Source organism: Mustela nivalis (genome assembly GCF_964662115.1).
Source record: "Mustela nivalis genome assembly, chromosome: 2".
Taxonomy (NCBI): Eukaryota; Metazoa; Chordata; class Mammalia; order Carnivora; family Mustelidae; genus Mustela; species Mustela nivalis.
Genome location: NC_139021.1, coordinates 100,117,872 through 100,141,142, shown reverse-complemented (window position 1 = coordinate 100,141,142; position 23,271 = coordinate 100,117,872). Strand labels below are relative to the sequence as shown.

The 23,271-nt window shown below is 50.3% G+C and overlaps 2 protein-coding genes across 7 annotated transcripts in view; one reads left to right on the top strand and one right to left on the bottom strand.

Moving 5' to 3' along the window:
- LOC309859719 (uncharacterized protein) overlaps window positions 1–23,271 on the bottom strand; it is a 284,862-nt gene that overhangs the window by 149,036 nt on the left and 112,555 nt on the right. For all 3 annotated transcript variants that reach the window (XR_014308860.1, XM_082720774.1, XM_082720775.1), the window contains exons 13-14: window positions 6,836–6,937; window positions 6,694–6,735 (exon numbers count right to left, since the gene is read on the bottom strand). Coding sequence is in view for 2 of the 3 variants with exons in the window: in XM_082720774.1 (XP_082576900.1) it covers window positions 6,694–6,735; window positions 6,836–6,937 (144 nt within the window). In the remaining variant the exon portion in view is untranslated. The remainder of the gene's footprint in view (window positions 1–6,693; window positions 6,736–6,835; window positions 6,938–23,271) is intronic.
- On the top strand, window positions 7,677–21,906 carry LOC309860429 (uncharacterized protein). Of its 4 annotated transcripts, XR_014309363.1 has the most exons (11): window positions 7,677–7,734; window positions 9,665–9,796; window positions 11,279–11,349; window positions 11,800–11,824; window positions 13,656–13,729; window positions 14,426–15,925; window positions 16,374–16,398; window positions 16,896–16,969; window positions 17,343–17,370; window positions 20,062–20,127; window positions 21,865–21,906. XR_014309363.1 is itself a non-coding variant. In XM_082722566.1 (6 exons), the coding sequence occupies exons 1-6, from the start codon at window positions 7,707–7,709 to the stop codon at window positions 14,681–14,683; spliced, it is 588 nt and encodes a 195-aa protein (XP_082578692.1). In that variant the 5' UTR covers window positions 7,677–7,706; the 3' UTR covers window positions 14,684–16,191. The 4 variants fall into 4 exon arrangements, 1 of the variants encoding a protein (XP_082578692.1); XR_014309364.1 differs by lacking the exons at window positions 11,279–11,349; window positions 11,800–11,824 and having other exon boundaries at window positions 21,865–21,905; XR_014309365.1 differs by lacking the exons at window positions 17,343–17,370; window positions 20,062–20,127; window positions 21,865–21,906 and adding an exon at window positions 17,228–17,273.

Here is a 23,271-nt window from a genome sequence, read left to right as displayed (position 1 = left end):
TTAAAAAGTTTTAAAAAAACAGAATAGCCAACACAACGTGGAGGAAAAATGAGAATTCACATCACCTGGTCTTGAGACTAACTATAAAGCTACTAGCCACCAAGACAGTGTGTTAGTGATGAGACAGACACACAGATCAACAGAACAGATTACAAGGACCAGGAATAGAGCTACCAAAATAAAGTCAAACATTTTTTGACAAAGGCACAAAGGGAATAAAAGGAGAAAAAATAGTCTTTCAACAAATGGTGCTCAAACAACTGAACACTCATGCAAAAGAAATGAAACTAGACACAGACCTTACACAAGTATTAACTAAAAATGAATCAGAGGGCACCTGGGTGGCTCAGTAGGTTAAGCCGCTGCCTTCGGCTCAGGTCATGATCTCAGGGTCCTGGGATCGAGTCCCGCATCGGGCTCTCTGCTCAGCAGGGAGCCTGCTTCCCTTCCTCTCACTCTGCCTGCCTCTCCGTCTACTTGTGATTTCTCTCTGTCAAATAAAGAAATAAAATCTTAAAAAAAAATAAAAAATAAAAATGAATCAGAGATCTAAATGTAAAAATACAAGAATAAAGAATACAGGAGAAAAATCTCTAGGACACTGGTTTGGGTGATGGGTTTTTAGATTCAACAGCAAAAGCACAGTCCACGGGGAAAAGCATGCGTTGGATATTATTTAAAATAAAGTCTTCTGCTCTGGGAAAGACATTTTTAAGAAAATGAAAGGATAAGGCACAGACAGGGAGAAAATATTTGGAACACAGATATCTAATAAAGGCTTTGTGTCCAACATCACAAAAGAGCTCTTAATGACTCAATAATAAGAAAAGAAATGACCAAATGAAAAATATGCAAAAGATTTGAACAAACTCTTCACCAAAGATATCAGGATAGCAAATAAATACACAAACAGATCGATGCTCCACATCACCTCAGTGGGAATATGCAGACACCATGACACAGGTACTGGAATGGTTACATCAAAAATAATGACAGTGCCAATTTCAGGTCCAGAATCAGAACAACAAGATTCTGATTCGTAGTTGGTAGGAACAAAAACTGATACAGCAACTTTGTAGAAATAGTTTGGCAATTTCTTGCGAAGGTAAACATACATACATACATACATACATACATAGCCAACACAGCAATTTCACACCCTATGTTTTTGAAAACTTATGTTTTAAAACCTACATGTGAATATTTCTAGCACCTTAATTCAAATGGTCCCAAACTGGGAGAATCAAGCATCCATGAGTTAACCACTCTGAAATCATGTATGCAACTCTGAAATCATGTATGTGTATTCTGAAATTGAACTATCAAATAAATGAAATTCCGATGTCAGCTGGATTCTCACTGTTAGTGCAGGAGATTACAGACAAGCAAGGAGAGAAGGTTAGAATATTCCATCTGGTAATGCTTACAACAGTGTGAATACTTAGCTTACTATAGATACAGATGGTGACATACTAAAATATTTATAGACACGTGTATATACATGAGTGAGTATACACATATTCCCTGTTCAGTTAGCTGAGAGTGTCTTTGAGCAATGACTTAACAGTCACAACAGACACAACTAGTTCCCCAATCTTGATTTCTCATACTATGCTCCAATGAAAAGAACCAGAACTACTTAGGGGGAAAAAATGGCTAATTCTACGGCAGGAAAGACATAAGATGTACCTGGAAAATCTACTGCCACAGAGTAAGGTAGAAATACTCAAACAATAACCGGGTATGTCAATAGACACAGGAACCATCAGGATGTGCTTTTTAAAAAATTTATTTACTTGTTTTTGAGAAAGTAGGAAAAGGAGAGAAAGCATAAGCAGCAGGGAGGAACACAGGGAGAGAGAGAATTTCTCTTTATTTATTTATTTATTTATTTATTTGATAGGCAGAGATCACAAGTAGTCAGAGAGGCCGGCAGAGAGAGAGGGGGAAGCAGGCTCCCTGCTGAGCAGAGAGGCCGATGTGGGGCTCGATCCCATGATCCCGGGATGACGACATGAGCCGAAGGCAGAGGTTTTTACCCACTGAGCCACCCAGGAACCCTGAGAGAGAGAATTTCAAGCAGGCCCCACATTAAGCAAAGAGCTCAACGTGGGGCTGGATCCCAGGACCCTGAGATCATGACCTGAGCTAAAATCAAGAGTCAGACACACAACCAACTCAGCCACCCAGGTGCCACTAGAAGATGCTTTACTAACCAACCTGGAACAACTTGAGCAACCAAAGGAACAAGGTATCATTGTACTAGAACCAAAATATAAAATAACTACCCATGAATTCGTGCTGATATAAATGGATTAGTAAATAGGAGAGAACAGAAAATTCTCCTGTGCAGAATTCCTGATAATTTATGTACATAATTGTGTAGCTACTCCAACAGGAAGGAGGTATAGTGTAAGTGGTATAGTGTAACTGCCCACTTCCTTCCGAGGAGTACAGCATGAGGACAGAGAAAACAAAGTAATAAGTCATGTCCAGAGCACTAACCCTTGATATGATAAGACCAAAGGACATTTTATCTCTGTGGTCTTCCTCCAAGAAACTCGTAACCTCAGTCTAATCATGAAAACAACAGCAGAGAATTCCCAATTGAGGGGCATTCTACAAAACACCTAACTGTACTCCTCAAAACTGCCCAGGTTATCAAAAACAAGGGCAGTCGGGGCGCCTGGGTGGCTCAGTGGGTTAAGCCACTGCCTTCGGCTTGGGTCACGATCTCAGCGTCCCGGTATCGGGCCACGCATCGAGCTCTTTGCTCACCAGGGAGCCTGCTTCCTCCTCTCTCTCTGCCTGCCTCTCTGCCTACCTGTGATCTCTCTCTGTCAAGTAAATAAATAAAATCTTAAAAAAAAAAAAAAAAAGAAAAGATATTTAAAAAAAAACAACAACAACAACAAGGAAAGTCTGAGAAATTGTCACAGCCAAGGGGAGCCTAAACAAACGACAAAGTGAAAGGTGGCATTCTGAAACAAAATACCTGCATGGGGGAGAAAACACCAGGGTCAACTATCAAAAGACAAATCACATCCCATAAAATAATAGTTTACAACCCATATAATGGACAAGCACTAGTATCGCTAATCTAAAAGAGCTAGACATTCAAAAAGAAGAAAAACAAAAAAAGCCACAAACCTAAGAGCAAAATGGGCAAAATATGAACAGAGGGTTCACAGAAAGGTAAATACACCTTTCAGATACATGAAAAAATACTTAACCTCACTCATACTTAAGAAGCTTACAGAGATAAACTTCATAAAATGCCATGTTTCTCTTTCCACTACCAAAATTCCAGAAGTTGAAGCACATGTTCTATGGGAGAAGCTGTGGACAAACAAGCACGGATGCAGTTTCGATGGGAGTGACACAAAATGATACCACAATCCTGAATGATCGAGTTATCAATTCTATGCACCCGTTGACCTGGCAGCACACTTCTAGGAATTTATCGGATAGAAAAAACCTATATGTACAAGGTCATTCACTAGAACATGGTTTGTAATAGCAAAAGGTTTGAAATAGTGCATAACTAATAATAACCAGTTAACTAACTATGGAACGTCCATGCTTGATTACTGTGCACTTATAACAAAGAAACAATCCATGTTCTGTTTAGATACAGACTTTTAAGAAGTGACAAAAAAGCAAAGAAAGAACAGAAAATCATGTATAAACTCCTTACTCAAAGTGTGGCTCCCTGAGCAGCAGAGTCTGCTTCACCTGGGAGCTTTTTAAAAATGCAAAACCCAGGGCCCCCACCAGATCCACTAAATCAACATCTGCATTTTAACAGGATGCCAGCGGTGTACAGCTGCATCTAAGTTCGGAAAGCCCTAAAGATGATGGATTCCCTTCTAAATAACAGTAGGGGGCATACAAGAGTTTCTTTTACCTGAAAAAAGCAGCACTGGTAGGACAAACAAGACAGACAGATATCTACAGCAGGAGGACCATAACTCCAGTTTGTCTGGGACTGTCCCGATATAGCCAGTTGTCCCATTATAACTTTATGGAACCTCTTTCATTCTCAGTGGAAGTGTCTCAGTTGAGATGAAAAATGTCACCCTTCCTAGAGGGAACATCACTTAACCTTTAACCATTTTATTACTAATTCAGAAGTATTTTATTAAAAAGAGAGAGAGAGAGAGAAGACCAGTCAGGGAAAAACACAGACTGAAGAAAAGCAGTGAGCCAAGGATGGTTGAGCAACAAACCCAAGGAGAGGCAACGTCTGGGGCAAAAGGGAAAGACAACTTTGTGAGGAACAGTAAGGGGATGTATCAGAGTTAAGAAAGGAAAGCTAGCAGGCAGGTGTCAGAAACAACAGAGACTGAGGGTTATGCTGCAGGATGGTCAAGTAAGACAAAGCCAAAAACTGGATTTGACTACAATTAGGTAGCCTTTTCCAGAGCTGACTCAGCTGAATGTCGAAGAAGCAAAAATGCATTCATGAAGTTGAAATATGAATGAGAAATGCAGAAACCAAAGCCGGAACAGGCGGCTATTCAAGCTAGAGATGTGAACAAGCGGACACACAAACACTTAGGGAGAGTCATCTGGAGGACGCGTGGTCCCTCCATTCCACCAGATCTTCAAAGTCCTATTCCTGGATCAAGCAGGACCATGAGAGGGCTGTCCACTCAGACCTCAATTGTTCGGTCCCCTGAAAAGCATCCATACACTTCTAGCACAATGCTGTGTCTACCAGATATGATTATAGGCTATTTTAGTGTTGTTATTGGGAAAATCAAAGGAAGTTTTACAACTTGCACAACTCTGTGAAATTAAGAGTCCTGCTTCTCATTCTACCAACTGTTCTTTGAATTTGCTTGATATACTTGATACACCTTTCTTAGTGTATAAGAAAGCCACTGATTTCTGCACATTGACTTTGTATCCTGACACATTGCTGAATTGCTCTATGAGTTCTAGTAGTTTGGGGGTGGAGTCTTTTGGGTTTTCCATATAAAGAATCATGTCATCTGCGAAGAGAGAGAGTTTGACTTCTTCATGACCAATTTGGATACCTTTTATTTCTCTTTGTTGTCTGATTGCTATTGCTAGGACTTCTAATACTATGTTGAACAAGAGTGGTGAAAGTGGGCATCCTTGTCTTGTTCCTGTTCTCAACGGGAAGGCTGCATGGTACTGGCATAAAAACAGACACATAGACTGTGGAACAGAGTAGAGAGCCCAGCTATGGACCCTCAATTCTATGGTCAATTAATCTTCGACAAAACAGGAAAAAATATACAGTGGGAAAAAGACAGTCTCTTCAATAAATGGTGCTGGGAAAACTGGACAGCTATATGTAGAAGAATAAAATGCGACCATTCTCTTACACCGTACACAAAGATAAACTCAAAATGGATAAAAGACCTCAACGTGAAACAGGAATCCATCAGAATCCTAGAGGAGAACATAGGCAGTAATCTCTTCGGTATCAGCCACAGCAACTTCTTTCAAGATATGTCTCCAAAGGCAAAGGAAACTAAAGCGAAAATAAACTTTTGGGACTTCATCAAAATCAAAAGCTTCTGCACAGCAAAGGAAACCGTCAAAAAAACAAAGAGGCAACCCACGGAATGGGAGAAGATATTTGCAAATGACAGTACAGACAAAAGGTTGATATCCAGGATCTATAATGAACTCCTCAAACTCAACACACACGAAACAGGCCAACATATCAAAAAATGGGAAGAAGATATGAACAGACACTTCTCCAATCAAGACATACAAATGGCTATCAGACACATGAAAAAATGTTCATCATCATTAGCCCTCAGGGAGATCCAAATTAAAACCCCATTGAGATATCACCTTACACCAGTTAGAATAGCCAAAATTAACAAAACAGGAAACAACATGTGTTGGAGAGGATGTGGAGAAAGGGGAACGAACCCTCTTCCACTGTTGGTGGGAATGCAAGTTGGTGCAGCCTCTTTGGAGAACAGTGTGGAGATTCCTCATGAAATTAAAAATAGAACTTCCCTATGACCCTGCCATTGCACTCCTGGGTATTTACCCCAAGGATACAGATGTCGTGAAAAGAAGGGCCATCTGTACCCCAATGTTTATAGCAGCAAGGGCCACGGTCGCCAAACTGTGGAAAGAACCAAGATGCCCCTCAACGGATGAATGGATAAAAAAGATGTGGTCCATATACACTATGGAGTATTATGCCTCCATCAGAAAGGATGAATACCCAACTTTTGTAGCAACATGGACGGGACTGGAAGAGATTGTGCTGAGTGAAAAAAGTCAAGCAGAGAGAGTCAACTATCATATGGTTTCACTTATTTGTGGAGCATAACAAATATCATGGAGGAAAAGGGGTGTTAGAGAGGAGAAGGGAGTTGGGGTAAATTGGAAGAGGAGATGGATCATGAGAGACTATGGACTCTGAAAAACAATCTGAGGGGTTTGAAGTGGCGGGGGGGTGGGAGGTGGGGGTACCAGGTGGTGGGTATTATAGAGGGCACGGATTGCATGGAGCACTGGGTGTGGTGAAAAAATAATGAATACTGTTTTGCTGAAAATAAATAAATTGAAAAAATTTTTTTAAAAATAAATTAAAAATAAAACCCTGTCACAGACCCCCCCCAAATAAATGAATAAATAAATAATGAATAAGTAAATAAATAAAACAAAGTGGAAATAAACAAACAAAAAGCTCACCTGGGATGTGTTTCTTTTCTGCTCTGAGTCGAGGAGGGAGAGCTGAGGAAGAAGGAAGGAAGAAGGAAGTTAGAAGAGACTTGGCCTGCCTTGCAGTTCCTGGATTCACCTGCCTACGCAGCGCCACATACAAGATACTTACATGCCCATGTGTGGCTCCGACAGATGTTGAGCTTAGACATGATACTCTTCACTGAGTGAATGTAAACAATTGTTCCTTCTGGATTTATTATCAATTTAGGTTCTGTGACACAGAAAAATTAAAAACATGAGAAGATGAGTTGAACATTTACCAGTAACCTAAAGGAGGAAACACTATGGCCTTTTCAGAACTGATGTGGGAAAAATTAAAAATTAAAAATCTCAAGCCACATTGTTATTCTGTTTTCCTGTGAACACTATTAATCCCCTGAGGTCAGAAAATCCAAGAAACTCTGGAAAAAAGAGATGGGGGTGTCGAAGCCAAGGTAAAAAAATAAATGTTTAATGTTGGTTTCTTACAACTTTCAAAAGGTCATTAAATAAGAAACTATCTTTGACTTATTAAACTATATATGACTTAACCCACTGAGCCACCCAAGAACTCCTGGAGAGACTTTGTGAAACAATCTCGTATAAACAGAGGAGTTTTCCAGAGTAGCAGATAGGAAAATGAACGTTTCAGTCTCCTAGGTGCCCTCAGGAGTCTCCTCTTCTGGATGTCCAAAAATGCAGGTAGTTAACATACAGCGCAGTATTGCGTTCTGCAGTACAACTCGGGGACTCATCACTTCTCTCCACCACTCAGTGCTGACCACAAGTGCCTTTCTCAATGCCTATCATCTAACGACTCCTCTCCAACCCACTTCCCTCCATGACCCCACAGAAGTGTGCAGGGATGCCTTCACCCTCAGAGTTCTGTCATGAGCCATCGCCACGGTGACCTGATGACACGCGTCCATCCTTCCGTTTCAACTGTCACTCTGTGAGCCGAGGTTGTGGCGGTTTGGTGAGCGGCTGTAGAAGTCCCCACGATGGGGAATCTTAACTGCTGTTGTACGGGTATGTGCCTATCGATTTTCTCAATTCTCTTCTCTCGAGCTGGTTGCCTCCCTTTCACAGAGACAGGCTTCTTCCCTTTGGCTTTTCCGCTCAACCCTCTGATTCCTCCACCCGGTTCGATGCCTGTGCTTGTTCGTTTGTCTGGGTGATTTCGCTAGGATTTCGTGGGGAAGCTGCCATCCTTAAAGTACTTCTACGTTCAGAAAACCATACTCTTTCTGAATACCCATTTCGGACACAGTCCTAAAGGGACAACACACAGGTCACACGCCACACTGCTGTCCCCGGATCAGGAGAACCTTGGTGCGACCCAGGCACCACATTTGAGGGGGAGGAATTGCCGGTCACCTCTTCCCGATGGACACGACAAAATCGGAGAGGAAGGGTCAGCGGTCGAAATGCAGCTGTTTTTAGAAGGAGAGACACTGGAAGATAGCGGGGTGGTCTCATGGGTTGATGTGCAGGGTTTCACGGGCCGTCTGCTTGATGCCGGGGAGTGCACGGGAACGGGCTGTGCCACCGGGTGGGTGGACAGAACACACGGCAGTTGCACAGTGGACTGTCTGCTGGTCTCAAAGGTACTGCTGGGCTGGGTTCTCCAGGCCCGGCCTAGGGAGGGAGACAGGAGACTGTCCGCTTAACCTACAGTCTCCAGAGGGGATCAAGAGACCTGAGAGTAGACAGGGGATGCTGGCAAAAATGAGAGAGTAGGGAGGGACTCACGCCAGCCAGGGTAGCCTCACTTCCATCCAGGCTCCTCAGAGCAGTCCGCATGGCAAGAGCGGGCCCCTCAGCATCATCCGTCTCCTTCCTGAAACCAACCACCCCACATGGCCAGCCCACATGGCCACCTCCATGATCGTTCGTACCATCGACTGCTCCTCGGGACTGGCGAGCTCAAGGCAAGCGTGTTCTTGGTGGGGTCAAAGTGTAACCTGTGGGAGCGGAAGGCAAGCGAGTTCTCGACGGGGTCCTATGTGACCGTTGGGAGTCTGAATCACCTTGGGAGCCAAGCAGAACCCCAGGAGCCGTGGGCTGCAACTGGCCTTCAGGACAGCCTTGGCGACTGGGCTGACCTTGCAGAGAGGTGAGGGAACGTGGCCCATGCTACCCGTTCCTGGTCCTTCACTAGGGCCCCACTGGGCAGAAACCGCCACATAGTTGATGTCAGGGCCCCAAACACAGATGTGAGTGAGGACTGAGGCTGGTCTCGTGGCCCTCGCTCTCCCCTACAGAAACACTGGCACAGAGGAATTTCAGATTGTGAGGGCAGCTCTTGGTTCAGGGCTTCAGGACCTTTCCTCAGGGGCCGTGGGTTGGTGTCAGGGGCGGGGGGGATCTCTGGCCACAGGGAAACAACAACATCCCTGTCCCAGATCAATCCTTCATCGGGGCCCTCCACTGTCCTCCACTGTGGCTTCAACCACAGCCAGCCATCTAGCTGAGTCCCTAGGCGGTCCCTTCCTCAACACCTGCGGAGCGGCTGGGCAGCATCCAGTCCTCCCCTAGGTCCCAGGTGCTCCTTAGACTCAATCACTTGGGACACCGTGGCGGCACACTAACGTCTAGGCCGGAGGGCAAGGAAGCGGGCACAGAGGGTTCTGGGGAACACTCTCGGGTAGGTGTGGCTGCTCAATGGCTGTGACTGAGGACATCACGCGTGCTCACGGCACTCTGTTGCGTTTCTGTCCTGTCTCTGCTCCATACAAGCCGTTGCCCACAGAACCTGTGGGTGTGGGAGGGGGCTGAATTCAGAGCACAGCACATGGTGACCTCTTCCTAAGTCCCACCTGGAGGGAGGAATGCCTGCTGGGCACCTGGCGAGTAGGGGCAGGAGACGGATGGACCAGAAGGAAAGGATGTCCAATCCCCCTATGGGCTCCTGACGACAAGGTGCCGACACTGTTCTCTATTTCTGTGCGTCTCCCAGAGTTCTGTGGGGAGTGTTTCCTCGACGATGTGGAGACGCCCCCACCCACGCCCCTCCCTCCACGAGGACCCAAGAAGAGAGTGCGGTTCTCCTTCCATGATGAGGTGTACATCATCAAGGACACCAAGGAAGGTACGTTGGGGATTGACTCATTACGTAGATTGGAGACACATTCTGTCGTTCACTAGCACATACATAACCGAAGCCTTTAAAACTGCTGAGACACATTGTCCTCTGATTTCACTGGTAGCCATTTCCCTCTATGCCGTCCGTCCGTCCCCTTTTACGTCCACGGGTCATGATGAGATCCTCATTCAAACTGGACCCAAGGGGCACAGGAAAAAAGTGTCTACTAGCTGAAGGGATAGATCTTAGGTCGTTCTGGAACACACAGGTCCCTACAGGTCTCCCCAGGAAACATGGTTCTTAGATGTGTAGGAAGGAAGAGACTATGTTTTCCGCTGAACAGAAAAATGGGCCAGAATACGACAGGAGGTTTCACGATGCCCCCCCCCTTCACTTCCGCCCATTAGCCACATCTTACATGGGTGTGCTACGTATCTTCAAAGGAACAAAACGACCTCGCCACATTTGGGGAACTGAAGTACCCAGTACATTCCACGTGGTTACCGTTCTACAAATGGGGCCAATGCCTTCGGTGACGTCTTCTCATTTTGGAAACACAGAAATCTGCGCACTAATGTCTCACACAGCGGGGTTCCCAATAGCCCCAGACAGGCACTGCCCCCAAATCCATCACGGGAGGAAAGAACACATTCAATGGCATCCATACGCATCATGGAGTGCAATTCAGGCGCAAGAAGAAACAAAGGTTTCCAATATTTTACGAAACAGATGGGCCCTGGAAACCTAACACGCATTTTGAAAGCAAGCACACAAGGAAAGAGGTACATTACACGATCCCAGGCTTTGAGGACACTCCAGTAGGGACATTCGTAGACCCAGAAAGTGGAAGGGACGGTGCAGGGAGGAAACGGGGAGGGCCGGTCATGTCGTCACGGGTACAGAGGGGCCAGGGGATAGGATGGCAACGTTCTCCCCATAGATGGCAGTGCGGTCTACAAAGCATCACGGATGTCAGCACTGTCACCGAACGGACGCGTACTAACAAATACAACCGTCCCCAGTACTTAGATTCCATCACCGAAAAACCCACTACTCCAAGGCACGACAGAGGAGCGATAGGGTCCCACAGCAGAGGTGCAGGGGAGACAGCTGAACAGGCCCCATGACCAGCTGAAGAAGTGGCAAGCTGGCTTGGCTTCACAGTGGGCAGGAAGGCTCAGGGGACTGCGCCCTGAAACCCAGGGTGCCTTGAGTGTTTCCCAGACAGACGCTGAGAGTTCCCACTGATGACATCCCCTCCGTTAGAAAGCCAAGGCCCCATTTCCCTTTTCCATCCTGCTCCCCTCCTCTGTGTTTTGTGTACAGCACTGTGTACTGTCTCCACCACTGTGTCCAACACAGGCCTTGCGTGGTCACCCTTCACGTCCATTCCCTCTGGCCCCGCATCCACATCCAGCAGACTTAACTCCCCGAGTCATTCCTGAGTAGTGCAGCCAATGTCCTGACAGCTCCTCTCTGTTTTCCTAGACCGGGTGGAGGGACAGTCCAAGCACCTTCCTAGGGGCTGGAAAAAGGAAGGTCCCCCAACTCTCCCTGAGGTAAGCTCACCTCTCTTTCTCAGAGACATAAATGGTGCTTCCTTGATTTCTTCCATCAGTGGAGTTTGATGAACATCGGGCACTTTACCTCCCAGGGGAAGGGGGCAGCAGCCTCCCCTCATAGAAGAATGCTGGGTCTGACCTCTTACGCACAGTGGACCCAAAAAGGGTGATGACACAGGACAGCCTCAGTTACAAACTCCATGGGATCAAACACAAGGTTTCTGCTTGAAAGAGAACGTTCTGTCTGTTGATCAGAATGGACTTCGGAGATTGAATGATGCTCCAGCATCATTCAAACGGTCCTCCTGAACTCGGGTGGGGGGACATGGACTCAACCACGGGACCTCATCCAATTAACTGCCTGAAGTCCTCCCCAAACCAAAGAGCTGGCCCAACAGAGGACAGGATGCTGGGATCCTCACTGTGTTTCCTTTTCCCCAATCACAGGTAGACGCTGGGAGCAAGGACAGCTGTACGTATTTAAGAGCATCGGGCTCTGGGGAGGAAATCTAGAGTACAAAGAAGCCTGCCCCCTGATTCTGGGTTCCAACAAGGAACGGGGGGTGGGGGATACTGACCGAGACTGTCCGGTGAGGCACGGTCACCACGTCGAACAGGGCCTGGAAGAACTCGTACATAGGGAAGGGCTGATCTGTGTGCACGTGGGATGAAGGCCCTGTGTGCGTGGGGGTGTGCGTGGGGGTGTGCAGGTGTGTGTATGTGTCCCCATGCGTTATGCTTGGGAACGTGATTGTGTGCCTTTCCCAGGAGATCTTTCTCACACTTCCACCACAGTCACAGTGCCCCCCTTCCAAAACACTCTCATCACCCTGGCACACTTGACATACTCCTTCCCCTACCCACCACAGCTGTACCTGGAGGACATTTCCCTTTGATTTCCTGAGACGGGCATGGTGCAGAGATGAAGGGACCAAACCCTTGACCTCCTACTTGGAAAGCCAAGATTGGAGCTCAGGTTCCAATCTGAAAGTTGCTCTGGCCTACCCACCTGTGTTAGTCCCTCAGCCAGGGGGGGTCATGATGTACCATGGGTGCTAGCTAGCAAAGGGCCATAAGCATCTGTGCACACAGCCAAATACCTAGATTCTATGATGGTCCCCCACAGGACCCAACATGACACAGTGGCTTCCATGGACACAGAAGCCAGGGCAAGCTTAGAAGCCCACGTTCAAGATTACAGCCTGGTCCCTGGAGTCAAGTGCACAGAGAAAAGCCACATCCTCGTGCTCAAGCCCACATGGCTGGAAAGCGTGTGGACCCGTGGAGGACAGAACAGGGCAACATCAGTCATAGCCGGTCTCAGTGTGTACACACGACCGACCAATGGCAGAAAAGCATCACGGAGGGAACTGACTGTACTTGATAAGATTTCCCTAAGCCTCAGGAAGGTTCAGATTCTCTAAGCACACACTCAAATACCACTAGCCAATAGGAAAGCAAGGTCAAGCTTGGGTGGAAGCTTTACACGCAACATCCCCGGAGCAAATCTCCTGCAAAGCAGGCCGACAGCCTATCAACAAACACTCCAACAAGACACCACTGTGTAAGCAACTTTCCACTGGTCAGAACACCTGGGAGGGTTCGGACAGCCACTGTCTTTACGGGAAACACACACAAAGGAAACACGCACACACACACACACACACACACACACACACACACACACACGGGACAGCTCAAGAACAGTGGAAGGATTCTATCACACTCATCGACGGTGATGGCTGTTTACAGAAGCTAAGATGTCCGTGCTCTCCAGTGTTGCACATGGCATTTTCTGAAGACAAAGAAAGGATGAGTGAAGCAAACTACTAGGCTCCTTTCCTGAGGGTTGAATGCAGCCTGGCAAGTGAGGCTGCTTTTTAGGCCGTGCAAAATCTTACAGAGACGTGATGCATATAGTCGCAGCAGGTGGGGATCTTGGGCCCAGAGCTGATGTCCAAAGCAGCAGCGTGGGACGCCTTAGTGGCACGTCAGTCAGGAGAGGTTATGGGACTCGGTCCTCACACAGAAGCCAGCTTAGGCTTCCCATGTACTGGACTGGCTATTTGGCTTTGATCGGGCTCACTTTAGCTAGAAAGACAAGAACCCTCTTCGCATTTCCTCCCTGCTCCTCTCCCATCCCTTCCCCTCTGCACCAAGGACAAGGCCCGGCAGCAGTGCCGCCCGTACCTCCTACGCTCCCCCACGCGCACACTCCCCTCCTGTCCTCATCCATCCAAAATCCCCGCCTACTTCCTGAGCAGCCTCACCAGTGTCCTCACGGTGCCTCTGTATCCTCCTAGCTCTCCACGATGACCTGATGGAAGAGCTACTACCCACTTTGAGGGCTGAGGAGGAAACTCCGACTCTCCCTCAGGTAAACTCATTGTTCCTCAACTTTTTATTTATTTAAGACAGAAAGAGAAGGAGAGAGAGAGAGACAGACAGACAAACAGACCGAGTGCGCACGAGAGCGCAAGCAGGGGGAGTAGCAGAGGGAGAGGAAGAAGCAGGCTCCCCTTTTCAAGCAGGGTGCCCAATGTGGGCCTCCATCCCAGGACCCTAGGATCAAGTCCTGAGCTGAAGGCAGAAGCTTCAATGTATGAACCGTTGGGTCACCTCGCTAAAGTCATTTTGTGCTTCTGAGGGACAGCCAGTGTTTGATTTCTCTTTCCATGAACATCTGAGCATGGACATGCCAGAGGGGAGAGACAATGTCCTTGGTGCTGAGAGCCTGCCATGTGGTTATACCATTAATGGACAGCGGATTGAGACGGGCACTGAGAAAACATCACCATCATTGCTTAGGCAATGGATGGTCGTGAGCATTTTCCACCAGGTCATTCTGTCTATGGGAAATGGCTTTGGAATGAGTTGCTGAAGAAAATGGACGGGGGAGTTTTGACATAACAAGCCGGAGCCTTTTCGGGAGGTCATTTCCTCCTCCTCTGGATCATAGACTCAATGACCGCATCCCATCTAGCTTGCTTACGACACACACCAAGGGCACAGAGATGTGTGCACACGGTGTGCACAGGGTGCGGGGATCCTCACTGGGTTTCCCTTTCTCCAGCTGCAGGAGGCGGTCACCGGATATGGCCCATATGCCTATTCCCCCATCACTCCCTTTAGGGAGACAGATGTAGCTGAAGATCAAGGTAGGGCTTTCTCTCCTCCTTTGGTCTGGAGAGCTTCCCCCCTTCTGAGTTCCTCCCGGGAACGGAAGCTGGGGCGGACTGAACAAACGGAGTGTCCTGCAGAAAACCAGGACCCTGTGCTACAGTCCCTGGAAACCAGTAGGTCATGCGGGCGGTGTGCTTGGTGCGTCTGAGGGTTGGGGCTTGTTTTCGCGTGGGTCGATGCGACGGGACCGGGCATGTGGGTGTGCGGACTCCGTCGAGTTTCACCAGAAGACATCTCCCACTGAATGGACTTGACGGCACGGGTCAAAGTTTCAAAGCCAAACCTCCTTCATCCCCGCTGCACACACCCCCCCTAGGACACCACATTCCTCCCTGACCCCAGCTCCACCTGGAGGGTTGCTCAGGATTCCCTTTCCTCAGACAGGGATGGGGAGAAAGGAAGGGGCCCACATCTGTCCTAGCTCGGGACGTTCCTAAGACAGGGTCAAAACACAAAGGAATCAGAAGCTACTTTAGTCGACCCAGACATCACCACCAGCCTTACAAAAACGCTCCCATCTTGAACGCACAGAGGGAAGGCTCACTGGCAAATGGCAATAGCCAGGAAAGCTTCATCATTAGCTCGGGGCCCGATCCGACTTCCTGACAATCTGCTACATGGCCAGGTTAGAGAGTGCCCTTCTCTCGCCTGGCCTCCGCTCTCTCGTGAACTTGCCTGGTCCTGACTGGGGGAGGTGGGTCCCGGGAAACTGGGTCCCGCGGACTCCAAGGACACACCCACATGTCACAGGCAAGGAAGACTGGGAAGAATCAGCACTTTGTGGATGGGGACTCTGTTGGAATGGTCAGATGTCAGTACGTAGAAATCCTGGGTCTTTGGTTTTCCTGACCCTGCATGACTCAGGGACAAATAGAAACCTCTAGGGTACTTGTGCTTGCATTGAATGCAACCCTGCCACACAGCATTCCTCTGCAGAAATACAATCTCCTAGTAGAGGTGAGAGATAGGTGGGAGCGGCCACGAATCGGTCTTGACAATGACCACGACACAGTCGCTGGTTGGAAGAGCTTGCCCGTCAGTACAACGGACCGTGTGTCTTAGTGTTTACCCACTTTCGGCTTGAAGAGGTCACCCTGATTCCATTCCCTGTAGCTCGAGTTCAGAGTCAGTATTTCTCCCTCCGTTCCTGCTCCTTGCCCTGACCTCTCTCGATGCAGCAGCAGCTTACTCAGTCCATACCCACGCAACCCAACGTCGCCATACACTCCCGGGCACGCCCACCCCAAGCGAAACTCCCTGAGCTCTTCCTACCGAGCCCCACCATTGGACTGACCATTCTGTGGATCTCTCCCTAGCTTGGCTGGATGGACAGGCGGGTGAACGTTCAACAGGAACGACAGAGGAAGACGCCCCGTTTTACACCAGAGTGGTACGCTGGCCTTTCTTTGGGGGAGACACAAAATTCTTCTGGCTTTTTAAATCAAGGTCACATAAAAAACAATCTCAGCGTGCACAATTGAAAGGGTAGGGAGAAGTTTGAGAGAGAATCTGTTACCAAATGCTACCTAACCCCGAAGGCATTGCAGGGGGGCTGGGACAACCACAGCATGATCACCTACCATCTGGAGGAGAGGGAGCTTTAGTACGGGTAGCAGCTATTCCTCCTTGGCACCTATTTTGTCCAGTGGGACCCGGCACGTGGGACCTCTAGGAAGACTGGGCACATCTGTGGAGAACTCATTTTGCTCTTGGGGCTCACGGGCCTCTAGCACCCTTCCCCATCTGGCTTCCTCTGGTGCCCCAGGGAACAAAAGAGCCATGCAAACAGGACAAAGCCTGATTTGATGTTCATACTGTTTTCTATTCTGAAATCACAGGTGTCCCTGCTGGAAGGGGATGGCGGTAAGTATTCTGTACTCTAGAGTCACTCACTTGTTTGCAACAACCTGGAAAAGGGCCAAGGTCGGGGCTTCGTCGCAGCCACGATGAGAACCACCCTGATTCCAGGTCTGGCGGAATGAGAAGAAGGGTCAGGGTAACAGAAAGGGATTTCCTGGGGAAAGACCCGTGGCTTCATGGCCCTGTCCCCGGAAACTACTGCGCTGCTCTTAGGTGGTGCAGGTTTGGGGGCAGGCAGTAGGTGTGCCTTGGAGATGGACTATTTCACAGCTACTCCAGGCCCTGTAGCTCCAACAGGAGGCAGAGTTTCTATTCACATCCCTGCTCCTCTCCAGGACCTTTCGTCCTCCATCCAGGAAGGGCCCACTGCAGCTCAGTCCATATTGATGAGCTCCCCACCTCCACACACATGTCCACACGTGCACGCCAAGCAAAGCTCCCCGAGCGATTCCCAAAGAGTCCCATAGGGGTCCCGACATTCTCTGTGTGTATCCACCCAGATCCCCTGGCTAGCCTGTACGATGACCTTGACGTGGACAGCACAGAGGGAGAGGGCCCATTGTTCACCAAGGTGGTAAGTCAGCCTTCCTTCAGGTGAGGTACAGCATCCCTTATTTCCCTGATACTCGCAATCAGATCCAAACATCTCGGCATGTACAATGTCCTTGGTGGAGAGATTCCTGAGAGAGCGACTCTTAGCCAGGGACGCCCCATTCCAAAGACCCTGCAGGAAACAGCAGGTTCGGTTACTATCCATAGGGTCGTGAGCTTTTTCACGGGTGATACTGACACCGCCGTGCCACCTAATGGACTCAGGGCATGCGACCTCTAGGTGGATTCCATATCACTGCCCATGACCCTGCCCATCACCAAGAGACCAAAAGAGCTGTGCACACAGGACAAGGCAGGACTTGATGTTCATCATGTTTTCTTTTCTATAATCGCAGGTGGCCCGGCTGGAAAAGGAGCTTAGTGGTAAGTATGCTGTCCTCTAGAGTCACTCATTGCTTTTGAGCAACCTGGACAAGGGGCAAGGTGGGGCTTCCTTGCAGGCTTCATCTTGAGAGCCACCCACAATCCAGATCCTGTTGCAACGAGACTAAGGGTCATGTTCCGGACCGAGAACCCAGGCCTCGTGACCCTGGCCCCGGAAGCTACCGTGCTGCTCTTAGGTGCTGTAGGATCGGGTGCTGGGCACGTGGTCTGTTTCCATGGGAATCCATGTGCTGTGATTCTCAGGGTTGGTGTGTGTGTGTCAGGTGGGTGAATGCTGCGCTCTCGAACAGGTCTGGTCCCCTCAAAATGGCGATTAATGGTGTCCACGTCCTCGGGGACGTTTCCCATCACTGTCACGTCAGGAACGTGACATGGAAAAACTCTTCAACACCTACAATTGAAAGAGGTGTTCTTTCCTTGCAAAATCACATCAATTCCCTCAGAAAACAAATCCCGTCGCTAACTAGGAAGGGCTAGACTGTGCCCCAAAGACACAAGTGTGTCCCTGTTACTGAGTCAGCGTCCATGGGGTTCTCCCGCCAAGGTAGGTCTCGGGCAAGAATGGTCACAGCACCTCCCTCTTGACACTGCACTCACACACACACACGTTCGTCTCTGCATCAGAGGCCCCACGATGCGTCTTCCCAACCTCATCGCAAGCACTGAGTGCTGGGACACACTTCCTCCCTTCTGCAGGCGGCATCCGGGGCAGCCGCATGCAAAAGCCCGTTCGGGGATGACGCGCACAAAGGGGCAATGGCCAGGGAACAGATGGGGCCCATTCACTCCGTGTTTCTCCATGGAGAATTACCATTTCCCTGCAGATACTGTGTCTAAGAATGCAACTGGCCTTCTCCCAGGGAAACCCCACACCCACCACTGGTCCTTGCTGGGGCACTTGCAGGTGGGCCCAAAAGGTGTCCTATCCAAGGGGGAATGAGGTCGTCTTCAGGGACTGAGGATCACTGGCGGCACCTGGGCCCCCTCCATGCAGGAACGAAGGGTGCTCTGGGCATCGCAAGGTGGCCAAAAAGAACCTCAAACCTCAACAGGGGTGACAGGACAATCACCACCCATTTTGCTGGCCATCTGTCCATGCAAGAGGGCCTTGTTAGATTCGGGAGGTTTGGGCCAATAGATAACTCAAGGGGGTTCAGTGCCTGGGAATGGAAACAGAGCCAAATCAGGGTTTCAGAGTTCTTTGGCAACCAACAAGACTTTCTCTCATGAGAACATGTATTGGAAACAGAATCTGATTTTCCAACATCTCTTTTTCTCTCTCGCACGCGCGGGATCCACGGGAGTACCTTTCGCTGCTCTCCGAGGACACTCAACGGGCTTTTCCAGGGTAGTTGCATTCCAGTCTGCATTCCACATATTGCATACAAAGTCTCCAATTTTCTGCCTCCTTCCAACATGGGTACTGGGTTTGAATTCCTGGTTTGGGTCCTCGCTACCCTAACTACAATGCCACAGCTCGGCGTCCTTTGTATTCGCATTGCCCTCACGATGCCTTATGCTGAGCATCTTTTCGTACGACGTCTGACTGACCGAGTTATTTGTTCCCTTTGCAGCACAGACTATTCCAGTCTTTTTCTCGATTCTTTCATTTGGTGAAATCACAGTCTTCTTTTGTTTGGTTGGTTTTCTTTGTTGTTCTTCCTTTACGTCAGTGAACACACCTTTTCTGAAATAAGGATTGCCAAGGGGGTCTCCAATCTGTGGGCTGCCTTTTCACTCTGTTCGCTGTTTCAGAAGAGGATGCTTTTTCTGGGCGGTCCTCTTGGGAAGCATCGTGATGCCAACATGAGCGCATTTCCGGGGCCATTTATCTTCGGCTCCCAGGTGCCCCTGACTCTTTGTATGCCAGCACCCTCCTGTTGGCTCAGGGGAGTCATCCAAGGTATTGGAAGGTCAGCTTCTAGAGACCCACCACTGACTTCTTCATATTCAGAAACGTCGTGGCTCCTTGTGTTCCTTTATGGTTCCCTTATCTATTCTAGCAGCTTCTCTGTCCCAAGAGCAGCACATTGTATGCTTTAGATCCGTGCTGCATGGAATCCGTTCCCCACTTATTCTAGGAACTGGGGCTTCACCTTCATCTCTTCGGGGCCAAAGACCTCCGGCAGCACCTGGTGGGTGTGTGTGAGCCCGGGAACGTCTTCCCTTGATCAACGTCCCTGTCACGCCAGCCACAGATGCCTGAAAAATATGCAGGAGAGCAGGCCTGGTCTCTCGCTCCTGGTTGGTGTCTAGTGCTGAGTGATCCAGGAATGAGTCTGTCTAGTATCCATCGTACACAGTCATTTCTTATCTCAGTGCAGTACACAGAAATCAAGGGAACGAAAACATCCAGTTGCTCACTCCCACTAGCCACACGTCAAGAGTCCCATAACAACTGGAGTTTCCGATGGTTGCGCTGGGAGGGGACAGCGGTCATGGGCATGCAGAACGGACACTGAGGTGGCTGCTGCAGCATCCTGGCCTCATTAGAAGGCATGAGACTCCAATCCCCGTCTCCTCCAAGGGCTCCGGCTCCGCCAGCCCCGTGAACCTCTGAAAGCACAGCAGAAGAGTCAGGCAGATGCTGCACGGCCCAGAGACATCTCAACGCACTTGGGAGGAAGGGGTGAGGCGGTTTCTCTCCTAATGGCATTGCTCCTCTTTCAGTTCTTACAGATCTCCTGGTAGAGAGCATCGAGGACTACTCCTTCAGTGAGGACGAAGTCTCTTCAGGTAGGGAATGGCACCGAAGAGGGGAACATGGGGACATGGCTCCCGGGAACATGGGGTTGCCCCTGCCGCTCCGGAGAATGAAGAAGGTGGGTCAAAAACCACCAAGGACAGGGATGCTCTGGCACAGGCATGATTTGCTCATGTCACGGTTTCGGGATGAAAAGAACAGACGAGGTGTCCACGGGCCTTTAGGGTAGGCTGGGTTTGTCATCACCACTCGACTCCTTGCGCGGCTCCTTGAAGGATCTTTCCCATCAAAGCTGCTCGTGCCTCCCTTGGCCGCTGCCACATGTCAAAGCTTGGCCTCTTTGCTCATGGCCTTTCGGGAATGGTGCACAAGAGATTCTGAATCTTTCTTGGCACGGGCCCAGACCTGGTCATGCTCAGGACTTGGCGGCCCCAACCGCACTCTACTGGGCAAGAGAACCGCGACACTACGCTCTGGTCTGAGCCAGGAGGTAGAAGACAGGTCTAAATTCTCTCCCTCCTAACCTCCACTACCAAACCGTCCCGGTTCTCTCCAAGCTGCTATACTTCAAGGAGATGCCCAGAGCTGCAGAAGGGAAAGCGTCCTTCCCCTGGGTTCACTACACAGGTTCCTGTAAATCGTACCTTCTGCCAGCCTTCACACCCCAGCCGAGTCTGACCTGTGGACGTGTTCCCAAGGGCAGGACGCCCCCATGCAGCTCCCCTGGAGAACCCCTGTCGCGGGCCACGGTCCCCTGGGCCTGTGTGAAGGGGCTGCTGGACCTGCTTCACACACTTGCTGCCCCGGGTCCACTCTACCTCTCACCAGCTGGCATCGAGGCATAGCACAGAGCCTCTTGGGAGCAGGGCCAGGGAGTCACGGTTCCTCTCACAAACCCACCTCGCCGCTCACAGCCCTGGCCATGCTCCCCACTCCCTAGGCATGCCCACACGGCAAACGTTCCTCAGGCCTGCCCAGGGCCCTACACACACCCCGACCCCGTCCATTCCCGGCAAGCCTCAGCAGGAGCACTGGCAGGAATCCTGTGTTTCAGTAACCACACCGATGGATGCTTTCCAGGGCTGCCCTGAACAGCTGAGGGCGCCTGCACAATTTCCCATGCTCCCGTCTCCATTCAACCTCTCTAACACTTAGGGAAACAGAGGGCGTTGCGTTCCCTGAAACACGTCCCTGGGAAGGTCATCCCAGTCCCTGGGCAGACATGGGCTGTGGGGAGGAGGTGGGCCATCTCTCCCTGCATTTCCCCAGCAATCCCAGGCCCATGACAACAGCTCCCAGCACAGACAGATCGGGGGATTGATTCCAGGGGACCCAGCATATCTCCTCTCTTTCATGGTTGCCCCCTCCTGGACAACAATAGGACTGGTGGAGCTTGGCAGGGGGAAGGACATGGAGCATCTCTAGGGGAGGAGGTGGAAGAGGACGAGGAGGAAGACAGAGAGCAGGGAAGGACAAGTACAAGGACAGAGGAAGACAAAGTCCCGCAGAGGCAGTCTTAGGGACAGTGACAGCTTCCAGGGGGGAAAGGATCACACAGCCGGGCTTCCGGGTCTTGGAGAGAATCGGAGGTGGGAAGAGCAGGTGGGCAACCGGAGACCCCCCTGTACCCTGCGGAAATCAAGCGACCAAGGCCAAGGAGGACTCGGAGCTAGGGACACACCCCACTAAGGGCAGAGCCCAGCAACCCCAGAGCAGTGGGTCGCCAGCTGCACTAACTCCCTTTTGTCCTCTCTCATGGCCAACCCCAGCATCCTCGCTGCTCTCTGACCCGGAGAAGGATTCCACGGACGACGCTTCCGTTGGAAGGAGCCACCCTGTGCCTGTAATGCACTTCCACCTCCATCTCTTGGGCTTTCTCTCTCCTCTGTCCATAAGCGCCTCCTCCCAGCGCTTCCCCTTTCCCTGCTTTGACGATGCCCACCCTGGAGGCCCTCGTCTCCGGCAGGCACTCAAGCTTTACATCGGAACTGCTGCATGAAATCCCCGGGCAGCCCTCCTCACCCCTTTCCTACCATCACCCTGACCCCTCACTGCTGACTCTGGGAAGCAGCCCCAGACAGCAGAGCAGAGAGGAGGGCTGGGAGTCAGCAGGGCACGGCTCACCCGGCTGGAGGGCCCTCGGGAAGGGAGGCTGGGTGTGAGTATCCCCACACTTGGTTCTCTGATGCCGGGGAGTCTGTGCTCATGCCCACTTCTGCTCTTGCTCTTAGCTCTCAAGAAGCTTCCCTTCGGTGGACTTGGCGCAAACGACAAGGGAAGCAGAAGAAGAGGAGGACTCGGGAACGGGGTGAGTCGGGCAGGAAAAGGGGCCGGTGAACATGGACACACGTTCTCCCTCGTTGCCCAGTCCCTGTTGTGGGCACCTCGGCAAACCGCACAAAACCCTTGGGTGCTGCCCTAGCCTCTGACCACAAAGAGGAGAGGAGAGGAAGGTCCCAGTCCCTGCAGGCACTAGGAAGACCTGAGAACATCCCACGGGGAACCTCCACCTAATCCAGGCAACTCCCTGTGGTGGTTAGGCGCTGTCGTCCAGGAGCTGCTGATCTTGGAGGGAGGGCCCTGGCTACCTGGAGGGACTGGACCCCAGGCAGCCTAGGCACAGTGACCTTCTGGAAAAGGGCTCCACGCCCCCCATTGAGCCCCTCCCTCTGCACGACACAAGCCTTGCCCTCCCACCCTGCAAAAGTCAGCAGATGGCTGACTCCCAGACGACACTACTCGAGAAGAGACAGTGGTGAGGTGGCCTCATCTCCCACTTCAGGCACGTGAGAAATGAGCAAACAAGACAGGCCCCCGGGCTCACAGGAGCAGGACAGCTCACCCCTCCCAGCGCTGCATCCCTGTGGGCACGTAGTCGGGCCCGGTCTCCAGCTGAGTCATGTCTGCCGGCCACTCCCATACGATCTGACCAACACCTCCAGTCCCCCGAGCCTCCAAGATGCCTCGTGGGAGGTAGTGGGTCCCCTCATGGCACCATTTTGCTTTGTGAGTTTCATACTCTAGAGACTCTCCTCGATCCCTCAGTCGGCAGGGGAGATTCACCAGGAAAAGGCCACCCTGCTTGCTCCCACCTCACCCAACACCTGCCCACAGCTCGTAGACTGTGCCAATTCACTTCCCATGGGGGTCGGGAGCACGTGGTCTCTGCCACGCCA